Source organism: Pteropus vampyrus, unplaced genomic scaffold, assembly GCF_000151845.1.
Source record: "Pteropus vampyrus isolate Shadow unplaced genomic scaffold, Pvam_2.0 Scaffold259, whole genome shotgun sequence".
NCBI lineage: Eukaryota > Metazoa > Chordata > Mammalia > Chiroptera > Pteropodidae > Pteropus > Pteropus vampyrus.
In genome coordinates, this window is record NW_011889040.1 from 23,297 (window position 1) to 37,948 (window position 14,652).

Here is a 14,652-nt window from a genome sequence, read left to right on the forward strand (position 1 = left end):
TTAGTTTCACAGACTGCTTTTCCATGGATACTAAAGTTAAATGATTTATCACAAACTCTGAATTAGTGGACTTTCTAATCTGTTGGATCCATCAGACTAAAGAAGTACATTTTCTGGGCATCTGAGCAGGAAAGGCATCTGGGCAGGTAGAATGGTGATGTGAGGAATATGGCTCATGTGCCACTCAGTACCACCTTGTCATTTACATTCTCTCAGTCACAGTAAAATGTGGGAGCTGGTACTTCCCTGACAGGGTTATTACAAAAAATCAAGCCAATCCCTGTTTAACCCTCAGCACGGGCCCAGCCGTGATGTACATTAGTTGCTATTGTTCCTACTAGTCGAAATAGTTCTCTTCTTTCTATTTCTATCACCTCAGATCTGGCACAACCTGGGAATCTAACAGATCTTTAGCTAACAGGGCTTATGCAGCACAGAATCCCACTCTCATTATAGTGAGTTAAAAGTGATGAGCTGCAGTGTCCCAAGAGCCCACGTTAGGTCTCAAAGTGGCTGTAGCCACTTGGTCGGCCACCTCTGCCCACAGCAACCTCGTCTGTCAATGACGTGCAGTTTCTACATATGCTGAGACAGGAAATGGTTGGGAATAACAGAGTCAGCACACAGTTAACTTGGCAACCAAAGCACTGTATTTTTGCCAACTCCTCCCAGAAATACATTATAATGCTTTCTCATGATTTTTCAAATTCTTAGAACTAAGATGTGAACTGTTATACTTGGTCTAGGGATTTGAAATCGACCCTTTTCTCTACTGAATTTACCAGAGAATATTTCAAAAAGTGGAGCGAGAGAGGTAGGAGGAAGGGACAGAGATGTCGATCTCAACAGAAAATAACTCGAAGTATCCACTTGCATCTTAATTGTTAAGATGAGGAAAGAATCAGAGATGGATAAATATGGCTTCATTCAAGAAAGAGTCTGGAAAAACTTCAGCAAGTTTATGATAGTCAAACCCACACGCCTGGCAGGAGGAAGCTCAATGGGATATACAAGGGTTGTAGCAAATCCAAGGCTTCCGTCTTCCCGACCTCTTTCTTCCGAAACAATGTTCCAGAACACGGCCTCTCTGAAAGCAGAGTTCCGCAGACACTTAACTGGCCAGCTCGTAAACCAGCCTGCTTGTTTTGATTTTCTCATTTGGATCGTCACCTTAGGCAACACAGGACAACTCCTTTAGACAGGTGCAGCTGCAGAGATAGTTACGATGCCTTTTCAAGAACTCCACCTCTCAAGCCTCGTTTACACCAACAAGACTAGCTCATAAGCCTCATCTCCCAAATCAAATCAATATAAACCAAGGCTCCCTCAGCTGAGATCTGCTTTCCGCTTGTGCACTGGCTCTATCTAGGTAACCTCAGGACTCAAAAGTTCAGCATACAGTCTACCAGCCACTTGACACTCAGGCCCTGGGATCCTGCGGTGGTCCTGGGAGGGAGGGTGGACAGTCAGCAGGTACCCACTGCTTAGACAGTTGCCCACAGGGTGCCTACATCCTGGAGGGGGTTATAATCACTCTCCATCTCAGGCCTGAGGAAAGGACCAGTGACCCAAAGCCTGCTTCTCGGGATGAAAACCCAGGAAGCGCCTGCCAGGCCACAATGCCTCTGTAAAGGGAGACCCTCTTCTGAAGGACCAGTTGGGCGCACACACGCATGAACTTCTGACCCGCATTCAACACCCCATCAGAGCCCTGCCGACAACTATGTGAGTGCGCCTGGTCCCACCCTGGGAAGGTGCAGCTGCACGCACAAAGCAGGGACAGCTGAGTCATTCTTAAGCAAGGCTGGGTTTCACTTTGTGTCTATGGTTTTGTCCCATGTGAGGAACCATGACTCGCTCGCTTATGACTCCAAGCATCCAGAGGTCCTTATCAAGGACCAGCACAACTCCTGCCAAAGTGTGTCACATCAGCATAAAACCTGTGGAAACTTGGGAGAGAGGCTGGATGCTCAAAGTGCCACAGGGACGAGCATACGTAAGTGCACACAGGTAAGCAGCACATAGAATAAGCATGGGCAGCACTGGGGGAAGCATAGTGGGGTGGGAAGCTGGATACCTGGAGGGCCCTCATCGAGGTCACTAGCTGTACATTCCTGTGGAAGTCACTTCAGTTTTCTAAGATTTAAGAGTCTAATCCTTGGAACAGGGACAAAATATCCACCTGACTCCATCACAGAAGTTAAAATACATGAAACTGCCTTGATAACTGTCATCATTCCTGTCTATCACCAACTTATGGTTCTAAACTTAGTATCTGCCCTTGAACTTTGACCTTGTTCTCTGATTACACTCGGTCTTGGCATAATGCCGACCCTGTGTAAAATGTCTCAGAAACATTTCCAGCAGACGCCCAGGATCGCTCTGAGGATCGGGTTTTGGAAGTGATGATGTGCTGCAGTAATACACAGCCCAAGGTGGGTAAGCTGGCATCAGGTGGCCTCTCTTCCCCATTTGTCACAGCTGAGAGGGGTGAGGGGTTAGGCAGGCAGCCCTGGACTGATTGGCAAGGGTGATCCAGATGGTACAATGAAGGGATAGGGCTTCCTCCCTCCCTAGCATCTTCCAAGGACAGAAATGTTACCGGCGAGGATTAATAGCTCTCCCTCTAAAGTTCTCTTAAAATGTGACCATTCCTGGGAGAGGACTCTCTCAAGCCACTGAACATCACAGTGTGATAACACCCACTGCCTTCACTGATGGAAGGTGTCAGGGATGGGACAGAGAAGCATGGCACAGGGAGAGCGAGTGCTGACCAGGAGCTGGTTGTCACCCCTCCACCGTGTGGACTGCCTGTCCTGAAGGAGGCATCGGGCATATTTACTTGAAGGGGATGGGACAGAGAACTAACAGAAAGTGATTCCAGGTCTGGCAGAACCTATTCTGTGATGCTTTGTCTTCCTCCCTTGTACCCCGCAAGAGGTACATGCACATCCTACTGCAATAGGGCCAGGAGCCTGGAGGCGGTACCACACAATTCTCCTACGACCTCTCATACACACATTTTAGTGGGAGTCTGCTCTCTCTCTAGGGATAAGACCGAGGCCACTAGAGAACACAAAGCTTACTTTGCTGAGCAAGAATCTCAAAGTGCTAAAAAGTTCCAATTCCCTCTTGGTGGCGATGTGAGAGAAGGCCAGAGCCACACAAGGTCAGGGACAGTGGAATGTGTCTGTCTGCCTAGCAACCTCTGCAACAGCCCTGCTTTAGTTTATTGTAACAATCGGTCCCAGGTGTTGGCTATACAACAGGCTACAATCACTGCGAGGCCAGGAGGGAACACTGTTACTCTGCCACTTTCTAGGTGGGCAAGTGGGCATGGAGATTGGGAGCCCAGGGAGCAAGCCGGAGCTGAGAGGGTCCAGGTCACAGGGGTCTGGACTCCTAGGGTGTGAATCCTACCTGTTAAACCTGACTTGTTTTAGTTGCTTGTAGAGTTTTTTTTTTTTTTTTTAACTAAAATATAATATTCATACCAACTATTTAATTCTTTTAAAGTACTCTGATGCTAGAAAATAAAACGAAGCCATACCCTCAAGGCCTCTGGACTAGATGATTTCTCAGTTTTCTGTCTTTCTCCTCTGCTGGTCTGTGGTTTTATGAATGGTGGCCTGTTTGCAGACCCCACCCAGTGGGTGGGCCATAGACCCAGAGCGGCAGGCTCAGGCGGGGCCATGAGCTCAAACACGGCAACCACTGGCCACAGCACACCACAGAAGTCCCTACATTTATAAAACTACCACGTCCAAGTGCACACAGAAGTTGCAATTTAATTTCTCTCTGACAAGTTCAAAGTATTTGTGAAAATGTTATGCCCTTTGATCCCCACTTCCATCTCATTCCATTCCCTGGAGAAAAAACTCAAGGGAGCTTCTCTTTATGTTCATATTTCTGAAGTACGTACTGCAATAGATTTTTCTGGGAAATCAAATTTTATTTTGAATACATTAGCATATTTCATTAAGAGAAATTCAGAAGAGAATCCTTGGGAAAAGGGAAAATCTATAAAAAGGTTATTCCTACCTCTATTTATCTCGTTTATATTCTCAATCTTTATATACCAGGGTAACTCAGAGTGAAATATAGCCATATATTATATGGGAGAAATGAAATAATGATTTAAACTTAAGAGTGGATGTGTCATTATGTATTAAATATAATTTGTTATTAAATAATTAAAAACATGCCAAAGACATACCATTCCACCCAGATCACCCTTCTTTCTGGTCATTTTTTTCATTGTTAACTTCTAGATAACATAAATCGTTAACACTTAAAAGTTTGGAATTTTCTCATAACAGCTGCTATCTTGAAAGGCTGCACATTCAGAACTGTGAACTGACAATGTCGCAGAGCGGCTCCTTGCTGATGAATCCCACTGCCCTGGGGAGCGATGCCAATTCTAGAGCAATGCCACCGGCATTGCGGGTCCTGGGCGTCATCACATGACTGTGCTTCGTAGGAGGCCCATGCCCTTGCACTCGGAGCTGCATCTTTCGCTCGGCCATGCTTCCTGACCTGCAACAGCTGAGAAAGGGGGCAGCAGCACACACTGCGTGCCGCCAGTCATGGTTTTGAGCTCTGCTGACAGTCTGGGAAGGGGAAACAAGTTCTAGAGCCCACTCTTCCATCTGTAAAATGGGCCACCCACACCCACTTCAAAGGGGCCGTGGGACCGAGGGGACATTAAACAGACCCAGCTCTAAAACAGGCCGAGCCTCAAAGAGGCCGGCCCACTTGGGCACACTGTCAACTAGACCACCTATGTGACAGTTCCCGAGTCCCCTAGGTGCTACATTCTTGAGCTCAGCCAGATGATGTGTATAAACACTGTAAGTGTGTGTGTGAAATGCATCCCCTGGCTGGTATCCAGATATGCATTACAGTTCCAGGCATACAGTCAGTGCTCAAAATATGCTGACTATAGTATTGCAAAATACTATAATTATCACAAACTTGCATCCTTAGGCTAATATGTATACTTACAAAATTATCAATTAAGTTACACTATTAATCACTTAATTAAAAGTTCAATAAAAATGTCCTGTTTGCTCATCAGCTTTACCTATTTAAAAATTCACTGAGAAACACAAGACTGAAAGCAGGACAACAACTAAGAGCCATGACCCTCTTCAAATTTCCTAAAAATGTAATTATGTGTCCCTCATACATACAAGTTGTGCTATGTATCTGGAAGACCATCTTAAATTTTGAGGTAGAGTTTCTGGGCTCAAAAATGATAATGGTATATCTTTCTAAAACGGATTGTTTCTTAAAATAAATGGATAGTATAAGCCAACTGTCCAAAGTAGCTTAGAAAGCAATTAGTTCTGCTTCTGGCCAAGAAATAAAGGCCTAAATACCTACATCAGCGCAAGGTTACTTTGTGAGTCTTTTATGTTGGTATTTTATTAAAAAACAGATGCTCAAGGATACCTTGGCTTGGCCATCAGCAACTCAGTGCCAGGCACCCAGACGCACCCCTCCCCTCACATGAAGCCCACAGCTGTCTGAACTCCGACCTCACTGGCAGGCGGGACCCTGGGCCTGAGAACACCGCTCCCAGGGAGATATGCTCAGTCTTCTTTCAGTCCTGGAAGCATGGGCCACAACACATCTGTCATCAGCTTGTCCTGTTATGTGTCCCTCCAACAAAGGACACACCCATGAGGATCTCAGAGCACTGCTCCAAGCATAACAGGACAGTCACCAGGAAACCGATGCACTAGTCAGGCCTCACCTGGCCCTTGAGGGCTCTGTCTGGATGTCTCAACAGCTCTCACACAGCCCCAATGCAGGCAGGACAGTGTGCTGAACCCCACATTAGGGACAAGAACCGAGTGACCAAGGGGTAAGCCACATCTCTGAGGACACAGCGGGAGCCTAGACCCTCTGCCTCTCAGTCTGTGGGCTCCTTCCCCTACAGCACATAGGCAAGCAAATCTGTGACACAAAACTCTCCATGGGAGAAGCCCCCTGTACAGCAATGAGCAATTAAGAAAGCAGGAAATAATAGTAAATAAATGTAAATAACAGTTCCTAAAGAGGCTCAAATGAAAGCAAATAATGACTCATTTTATACCTATTAGACAACTGAAAGAAAAAAGAAAAAAGAAAAAAGAAAGTCCACTGATTCTGAGGCTTCAGGAAAGCAGAGGCACTTCTTAACTGCTGTGGGGCAATTAGGCAACAAAGCAGCATACAGCCTCCAAACCTAAAAATTTATTCCTTGGAAATCATTTTTTAAAAAAGGAGACACATGAGAGAACCTGTTGATACCACCATTAATTTACAATAGTGGGAATCTGGGCTTCCCCAGCACCCATCCCCGGCAGTTAATCATGGCATTTCATCTCTTTGTAAAGCTTCACATTTCACGAGATGAGCGCTCTGCATATCTGCACCCCAAGCCCTGCACCTGCATCGATACCTGCTTCATGTAGGCATAGCACATGGTCTCCGCAACGCGTTTGCCTTCGTCGTAGCAGGCTCGGGGGCCTATCGGATTCACGTGTCCCCAGTAACCCTCACTCTGAGGGTGGACTTCAGGATCTATGAGGGGGAGAAAAGTGAGACCGTGCTTTCATCTCCTTTGTTTCAAGTTCACGTGAATGATGAACATTGAATATTTATGATACAAAAGGAAGCTGTGGAAAGACCAAGATAAACTTCACGAATGGAGAGATCCATGTGACAGAGGGACTTCTACAATGCACGGTTCATTCTCCAAGTTCCAGTAGGACATGCCATTCCTACCTCTCATATTAAGTACTATCGTATTTTCCAGGAAAATAAAATTAAAAGGTCAAAGGCTTTCAATTTTAAGTCTTCTTTCTCTCCCATAAACTGTTAACTTTTAGATTATTATATAAACTATAATTAAATATAATATGTGAAGAGATATATGGTTTAATTTTATATTTACAAAATATATAATTAAGGCAAAACATGTATTTATTGAAAAAAATTTAAAAGCATCTCTGTGGAAAATGACATTCACATGTGCCATTACCAGAAGAAACCTGAGAACCTCAGAGAGACACCCAGAAGGCCTGGTCTAGTGTTGGTGGGAGGACGAAGCGTCCAGTGGCAAAGGGCTGCTTGTTCCTTTAGCGTTTTTCTTATTTCCCAATTCCTACTCTTCTGGTATGTAAATCAATCATACTTTAAGATGTACCAGGGAGATGACTATTTAAGGAAATGTGGTAACAAATTCTTTAACACAAGTATATTTTTAGAATGTGAATTGATAGAGATATATCTGGTTCTCCAGGAATTTTATACAACCATAGTATAAAATGTGTAAATCTTTGCCAAGAATCCCAGACAAGGTACAGGAATCTATGTTATAAATTCATTTCTTGTGTATCTTGCAGCATAAGTCTGACTTTGGCTTTTGGGTACAATGGGACACACATGGGACTGAGCGGGCTGTCCCCTTGGAAGACTAGCACTTCCTCCAGAAGCACAGAACAGATTCAGACCCTTCTATGTGCTGCTGAGGTTTAAAATTCTCTTAAGAAGGGGCACATTTTACTGCACAGTGAGAGAAAAGGCCTAAGGCAAATACTCTCTGAGAGAAGAAAACCAATGACTTAAATTTATACAGACGTTAACATGTGACTGACATCAGACCTTTCCTGGCTATTTGTGACAAGGGCTGGGCAAGCAAGACTCCAAAAGAGATGGTCATAAATCTGGCAAGTGACGAGAATGAGAAGGCTGGGCAACCCGCCCACGCCCTGACTGTCCACCGCCTGGGCTGAAATGCCCAGGATACCAAAGGTTCATGAAACAGCTTTTAAAATTTCCCTCATGAAATCACTGGAAAAAAAAAAAAAAAAAGTGAAAAATCATTTTGTTTCCAAGAAAGTAAAGGGCTACAGTCAGAACTGGTGTTTAATCGATCTCCCCTTTTTAGCACTTTGTATGGCTAACAGACTAAGCACTCACTCCAAAAAAAGCCAGTTTACTGTAGTTACGAAACATCAGAGTGGCGTGCCAGGTGGATCCCAGAGTTGGGCCCTGAGATTATTTAAGGCGCTGAAGAACACAAGCTCTTGTCAAATGTGCAGGTAATAACTGAGATGGGAGGGAGAAGAGGGTGGGTGTGGAAGAGATGTCACTGTGCTCCCCTGGACAGAGACCACGAGCACCTTCATATATAGTTGAGGCATTTGAAAAGATTCAGCTGGTCGGACCGGAGAGCACCACTCCTCTTGTGATACGTGAAGCCCGTCAGAGGAAGCAAAGGGGGATCATCCAATGCCAAGGGGGAACTTCCCGGTCCTTCCCAGAATCTTGATATGGAAAGAACAGCAAGAGGAAAACTTGAGAGTCCACTCAACCACCTACTCCTAATGCAGCAGGGTGAACACGGGGACGGTGGACACTTCCATCCTTCTAACTGCAGAGGATTTCAAAGAAGTGGTGGTGCTCCACTGTCACAGGATTACAAAGAACATTAACTGCACGTGGTGGAATTTCTGTTTCTGGGATTATTTTCATTTGGTTCCCTGAATTAAAAAAAACAAAAACAAAAACAACAACTCTTCCCATTTTCCCCTTCCCCGTCATCATTTCTCCTGTCTGTAACAATAATATGAAGGTGATAAATTCCATCACGGCAGAGCCTGGCTTCTGCTGCATCCACTAAGCAGTGCCCCGAAATCTTGCAACCCAGCTGGTTTGGAGCCCAATGGAAACACAGGTAAACCGAAAATGTAACCCTCCTCCCACCCCTGGCATTCTCTCTTCCTTGATGGGGATGGGGAGGGCGGTGAGGTGCTACAGGTTGGCAGAACAGGCCCTTGAGTTTCCTGGCACTATCTAAGATTCTTCGAGAAATCGTTATACAGTGAGGCATCATCACAAGTCTTCAGCAAGCAAGCTTCAAAGGCCAACACCCGATTTTTTAGTAGGTCAGGCTCATGGCATGCTTGTTTACACTGAAGAATAACACGCACTAGCTAAGTTGACAAAAAAAAAAAAGAAAGAAAGAAAAAAATCCTTAATGAAGCTAATTTCTGGGGCACTTTTAGAGCAGAATGGCAAAAACACTTCTGTGGGATCATGAATGGCAGGTCTTTATTGGCAAGGTGATATGAGACAGTCCTCTGAGGATGTGCTCCAGCAAGAGAAAAACAGGTTTGTCCCACCCAGAGGAGAGAGCCTGGAGTCCACAGACAGCCAGGTAGGAAGCCTCTTTGCTGACATACACTGAACAGGAAAGACAGGCTAGGCCTTCCTTAAACAGAATCCTGGGCTCAGTTTTGATTCCTTCTTCACCTAAAACAGGATGCAAATGGTCCAGTGGGGCCAGAGCGAGTGTCCCTTGTAGAAGTCCCACCTACTCACCTCCATACACCTCTGAGGTAGAGGCCAGGAGCAGACGAGCGCCAACTCGCTTTGCCAGCCCTACAGGAAACAGAGACGTGATAAGAGAAATTGTCGACTTCAGGGAAACAAGGAAAACAGACATGCATATGCACATTTTTGTGGCCAGTTTAGGAATTTTAGGGGTATTAATGGTATCTGATCATCTATATGTCTTCGATTACCCACTCTTATTGCACCTACTTAGGAAATGAAGACAAAATAACAAAAAACAATAAGAAACTTAAACACAAATGAACCCTCAGAAGCACAGTATTTAGCTGGATACTTATAATTGTAAGTAAGGCCAAATGCAGAACTCGTTGGTTTAATAGGGTGTGATCTGAGGAGTTTCACAAAGATTCCTTTGCCTCAACACATCATCCAGTATTTTATCAGGTAGCTTCACCCTGGCTGGCAGCAGACAAGGCCCTTCGCACCTTAACTTCCACCATTCCCTCCAAAATGGTCCACCTGCCACTTCTCCAATGTGCCTAAGCCAGTCTCCATGTCTGGGTATTTCCAATCCTGTCCTGCCTTCTTTCCAGGTTTAGCTTAAATAGCACCTTCTCCAAAGCAGCTCGCCACATTCCTCTGTCCTGCATGAATCCTTGCTTGCATTTACCCTTCATACTTAGAAAAGACTACAGTACAACATCATTATCTATGGTGGTCACGAAAGTGTAGAAAGTCCTTTAAAAGCCTGCAGAGTCCCAATGTACAGGTCACCAGAGCCTCTGAGAAGCTCTGCACAAAAGAACCCCACTGCCCTTCACTTAACCAAGCACTTCCCAAATGTCCTCCACCACGGACCCTGGCGCGCACACACACAAGAGACTGCGAGGGCTAGCCAGGCTGCACGCCCTCAGCACCCAGCACCGCACACAGGTCCCGAGGAGGGAGAGGACAGGTGAACATACACAACCTGCAGCCACTTCCGGGGGAGGCCGGATGAGACAGAAAGGTCCCAGTACATGGGAACCAGGGCTGAGTGCAGGAGCACCTGGAAGGGGGGGGGGGGCAAGAAGATGCACATGAAGAACAGAAGAACAGAGATGCCGAAAGGTAAGGATCTGAAGATGATCTGTGCAGGTGCGGCCATGTGCCTGAGGATAAAGGTGGTAAAAGGGATGCAGCACAATAGATATGGAATTTCTAGGCTCCCGAGACCACAGACCCATCTCCTCAACTCTAAGTCACCCACAGAAGTCTGTGAAGCGGACACCACGCCACATCACTGCACAGACAACGGAGCTTCAAAAGGAACCAAGGTCTTTTTTTCCATCAAACTTTTAATTTGAGATAATTGTAAATTCCAATATAGTTGAAAGAAATAATACAGCGAGATCTCACGTACCCTTCACCCAGTTTTACCCATCGGTGAAAACTTGCTAAGCTACAGTTCACTATCACAACCAGGTGCTCAAGACACAGAACATCTCCTTCACCATGGGGTCATTGCTGGGGCAAAGCCAGGGGACACACCTGTGCTGCGACAGCGCCAAGTTCAGAAACTGGACAAAGAGGTTTCATCATGAAGAAGCCAAGCACAGAACGAGGGAGGTGGCGAAGCCACAGAGAGGAAGGGCCCCAACCAGGAAGGAGCCAGGCGACATTCAGTGCATCTTGTCTTAAGTGCAAAGCAGCCAGTGAAAGCTCCTCTCAGCTCACAATAAAAGTCCCACGTCTCAGCTCACGATAAAAGTCCCAAAGTCTCAGCTCACAATAAAAGTCTCTTTCTGGCCTAGTGATTGTTTCTCTTCAGCTTCTGTCCATATCATTCCCAGAGGATCCTTTGCCACTCCTTCAAGACCTCCAGGCCAAAGGGTCCAAGCTCACTCATGCTTCAAGCCCTAGCCCAAGAGTCACTTGCACCTTAAACTCTACAAGCACTTCACTGATGCCTACCTTGTGGAAGCTTCCCCTTCCTACTTGGTGACACTGATGCCTGTGCCCACATACTGTTGCCCCCGAGGCATCAAGTTCCCTGGCAGAAGAGCCTGAGAATAATTCTTGTCTGGCTCCCCCTCAGAATGAACTGGACGGTGCCATAGGCAGTGACCTCATCGCCTAAACCCAATGAATGACCAAACGTAGAATGAATGACCTCTTTTTAAACATTACACTCTTGGTGGCTTTTCCTCTATTGTGTCTAATTCTGGTATGAAGGAGGGGTCTGGGGAGGCAGAGGAAAAGTGTGAAGAAGGAAGGAGCTTATAGTGGCCAGAATGGAGGCAGCCTGTAACATAGTCCATCTCTAAGCAGAAGTGGGGGCAAGCTCTTCTGTCTGGTGACCAGGGCAGCAGTGATAACAGGACAAATACTCTTCCCAGACTATAAGAATAGATCATTTCACTTCAGGCAGAGCTTGATTTCCCCAAAATGTGTAGTCTGAGAGGCTTGAAAACCCATCTCTGGCTGCCTTTTCAGACCCGTGTCTGATGTTTTGCTCAAATTAAAACTTAGTGCTATCTTTCCCAAATCCATTTATAGGACCTGTTTTAAATGTTTCTATTATTAAATCTATTTTTTTTTTACTTGACATTTTAAAAGTGGTTCTTTTCTTCAACTTTGCAACTTAATTAAAACTCCTAGTTTTTGAAACCTGTGCTGAGCTTAGGCATGCTTCTAATTTCAAACATTAATACATGCATATCATCCACAACATATCGTTTGTGAATACACATGTGTGGCCACCTTCAACAATGCTCACTCTCATCTTGCACTTCTAAGGTGAATCCTGCAGTTCAGTCTGGAGCCAGGTAGCCGATTCAAGAACCCCATAAGGATGGCCCTCCCCCCACTCCTTCCAAGATCTCTTCTGAAACCTGCGAGTGTGCATGCACGTGTGTGTGTGTATGTGTGTGCTCCCTCAACCCAGCCTCAGAGCAGAGCTGCCAGTGCCCCTTTCCAGCAGGGAGGCACACACACCATGTGTCAGAGGGGAAAGGGTTGGAGGAATGGGTTTTCACTGGGAAGCACAGGTAGTCGTCCCGGGAGACTGAAATGAGGCAACACAGACTGGTCACTACAATGACTGTCTCCCCTATGACCAATTCTGATGGCAAATAGAATCACACTGAAATAGCCTGGGCAGGCTGAGGGAGGGGCGTAAAGACCAGGATCAAACTCTCGTAGCACAATGACGTATGCCTGGAGTCGGCTCCAATATTTCCGACAAGAGCTGTAAAATCAGGTCAGGGGACTTACCCAGCATGTTCAACGTCCCGATCGTGTTGGTCTTTAGCGTCTTGATGGGGTTGTACATGTAGTTTGGAGGGGAGGCTGGAGAGGCCAGGTGGTATATCTGGTCAACTAAAGGAGACAAAATGAAAGTATGTAATTTCCAAGAAAAACACTAAAAAAGTTCTGAACACCTAAGTGTTCAGACTGTATAATAAACTGTTCATGTATCTTTCACTGAAATTCTAGTTATTTTATTATTCTTCATAGAAACTAATTTATATTTGCAATTAGAAGAATTTTAAACAAGTCTAATTATCTGAACAAAAACATGGGCCAGTTATTTGGGTCGGTCCTCCCCTAATTAAGGTTAATCTGATTACAGAGTTGACTGTCTTCTGAGAAGCTCTGTCCCAGATAAAGCATTCAAATCGGAAGGAAGACTGATTTTTCAGACAGAATTAAGCATGTGTATCGAAAGTAAACAAAGTTTATAATTTGTAAAACAAATCTGACATAAAAGCAAAGGCACAAAAGTATGGGAGAAAATAGTCTTTCAGTTTGTTTTTTTAATATGTACCTTGTACACATAAAACCAGAGCCCGCTGACAGTCAGAGGGTGGTTTTTAAAGCCACAAATGGCAGAACAATTCGGATTCCATACACCTCCTGTGTGCACAGGCAATCACTTTAACATCTCACTCACAACCCTCACCCCCTGGGGTCAGGTAATACCTGCCATGCAGCAGAGGCCCTAGGGAACAATGTCTCCCTTCAAAAGGCAGTGATGATCAAGCATGTAGGAGGAAAGCCATTCTTCCACAGTCTGGGCCATGCCATCCCACTTTAGTCACAGAGAAAGAAAACACAAGCACCATGACAGGAGGGCGGAGAACGGGGGGCCTGAAGCACTGCTGCCACATGAATCCTCCCTCGCACACTGCTTTGGCTCCCTCTGCAACCCGCCCCCTTGGCTCCCCCTGGACTCCCCCCACCTGCTTCCCAACCAGGGACCAGGGTTCTGCTTTGAGGTACTAGCACACTAAGGGTTAGGTTTCAGAGATGACAGGCAAAACAGGCAAACTCAAAAAAACAGTCCCCACGATGAATTCTTCAATAAAACTTTCTCAGAAAACACCCCCCACCAAAAAAAAAAGTGTCCCACCCCTACCTGCACATCGCACATCCCCCTGAAAATCTCCTGTCACCTCCAGGAAGGCATGGGCATCATTAATGCCTTCCAGCATCTGGGGCTGTTTCCTGACATGTTCTCCCACCCAGGAGTGAGAGTCAGAGGACAACTTCTCATCCTCGGACAAGGGACAGAAGTGGTGGCTCCACATGAGAGCATGATATTCCAGGCTGTGAGCTTGGTTTCCACTTGATTCATCCTTATTATCACAGTCTTTCAAGCTTGAGGGTGTCTAGGAGACTGCCACCAAGACTGGGGGTCAGGGGGGCACGAATGCTTCTACAGAGATGGTCTCTGTGGAAAGGTATCCTAGGTCTTCCACAGGTTCACAGAATAAACCAGTAACTATATATATTTTCCCCCATTCCGGGCCCATATGTCAAGGCAAGGACATGTGAAAGATTGCGGATCTCATTTTCTAGATACTATTTCAGCAAACTCCTGAGGTGACTTATTTAAAAAAAGAAGTTTTTAAACAAAGGTTTTCCTATTTCAAAAGTAATACTTAAGCAACCCCATCCCTATCAAAATCCCAACAGCATTTTCTGCAGAAACAGAAAAAAAAAATCATCCTAAAATTCATATGGAATCTTAAGGGACACTGAATAGCCAAGACAATTTTGAAAAAAAAAAAAAAATTAAGTTGGAAGACTCACACTTCTTGATTTCAAAACATATTATAAAGAAATAGTAATCAAAACGTAGGCTGGCATAAGGACAAACACATACGCTAATGGAATGGAACAGAGCAGCCATCCCGTCATCCCTAACCTTTTTGGCACCAGGAGCTGGTTTCGTGGAAGACAATTTTTCCACAGACTAGGATAGGAGATGGTTTCAGGGTGATTCAAGTGCATTACATTAACTGTGCACTTTACTTATAT

General features: G+C 45.3%; 1 protein-coding gene across 5 annotated transcripts in view; it reads right to left on the reverse strand.

The window, feature by feature from the left end:
• Positions 1 to 3,931: 3,931 nt before the first annotated feature.
• Positions 3,932 to 14,652, reverse strand: part of UXS1 (UDP-glucuronate decarboxylase 1) — a 77,386-nt gene continuing 66,665 nt past the window's right edge. For 2 of the 5 annotated variants that reach the window (XM_011374994.2, XM_011374992.2), the window contains exons 7-10: positions 12,604 to 12,708; positions 9,376 to 9,435; positions 6,449 to 6,570; positions 3,932 to 4,610 (exon numbers count right to left, since the gene is read on the reverse strand). In XM_011374994.2, the coding sequence (XP_011373296.2) occupies positions 4,344 to 4,610; positions 6,449 to 6,570; positions 9,376 to 9,435; positions 12,604 to 12,708 (554 nt within the window). In that variant the 3' untranslated portion in view covers positions 3,932 to 4,343. Of the gene's footprint in view, positions 4,611 to 5,183; positions 5,665 to 6,448; positions 6,571 to 9,375; positions 9,436 to 12,603; positions 12,709 to 14,652 lie in introns of those variants that run through there. The other 3 variants (XM_023520355.1, XM_023520354.1, XM_023520356.1) reach the window with 3 other exon arrangements.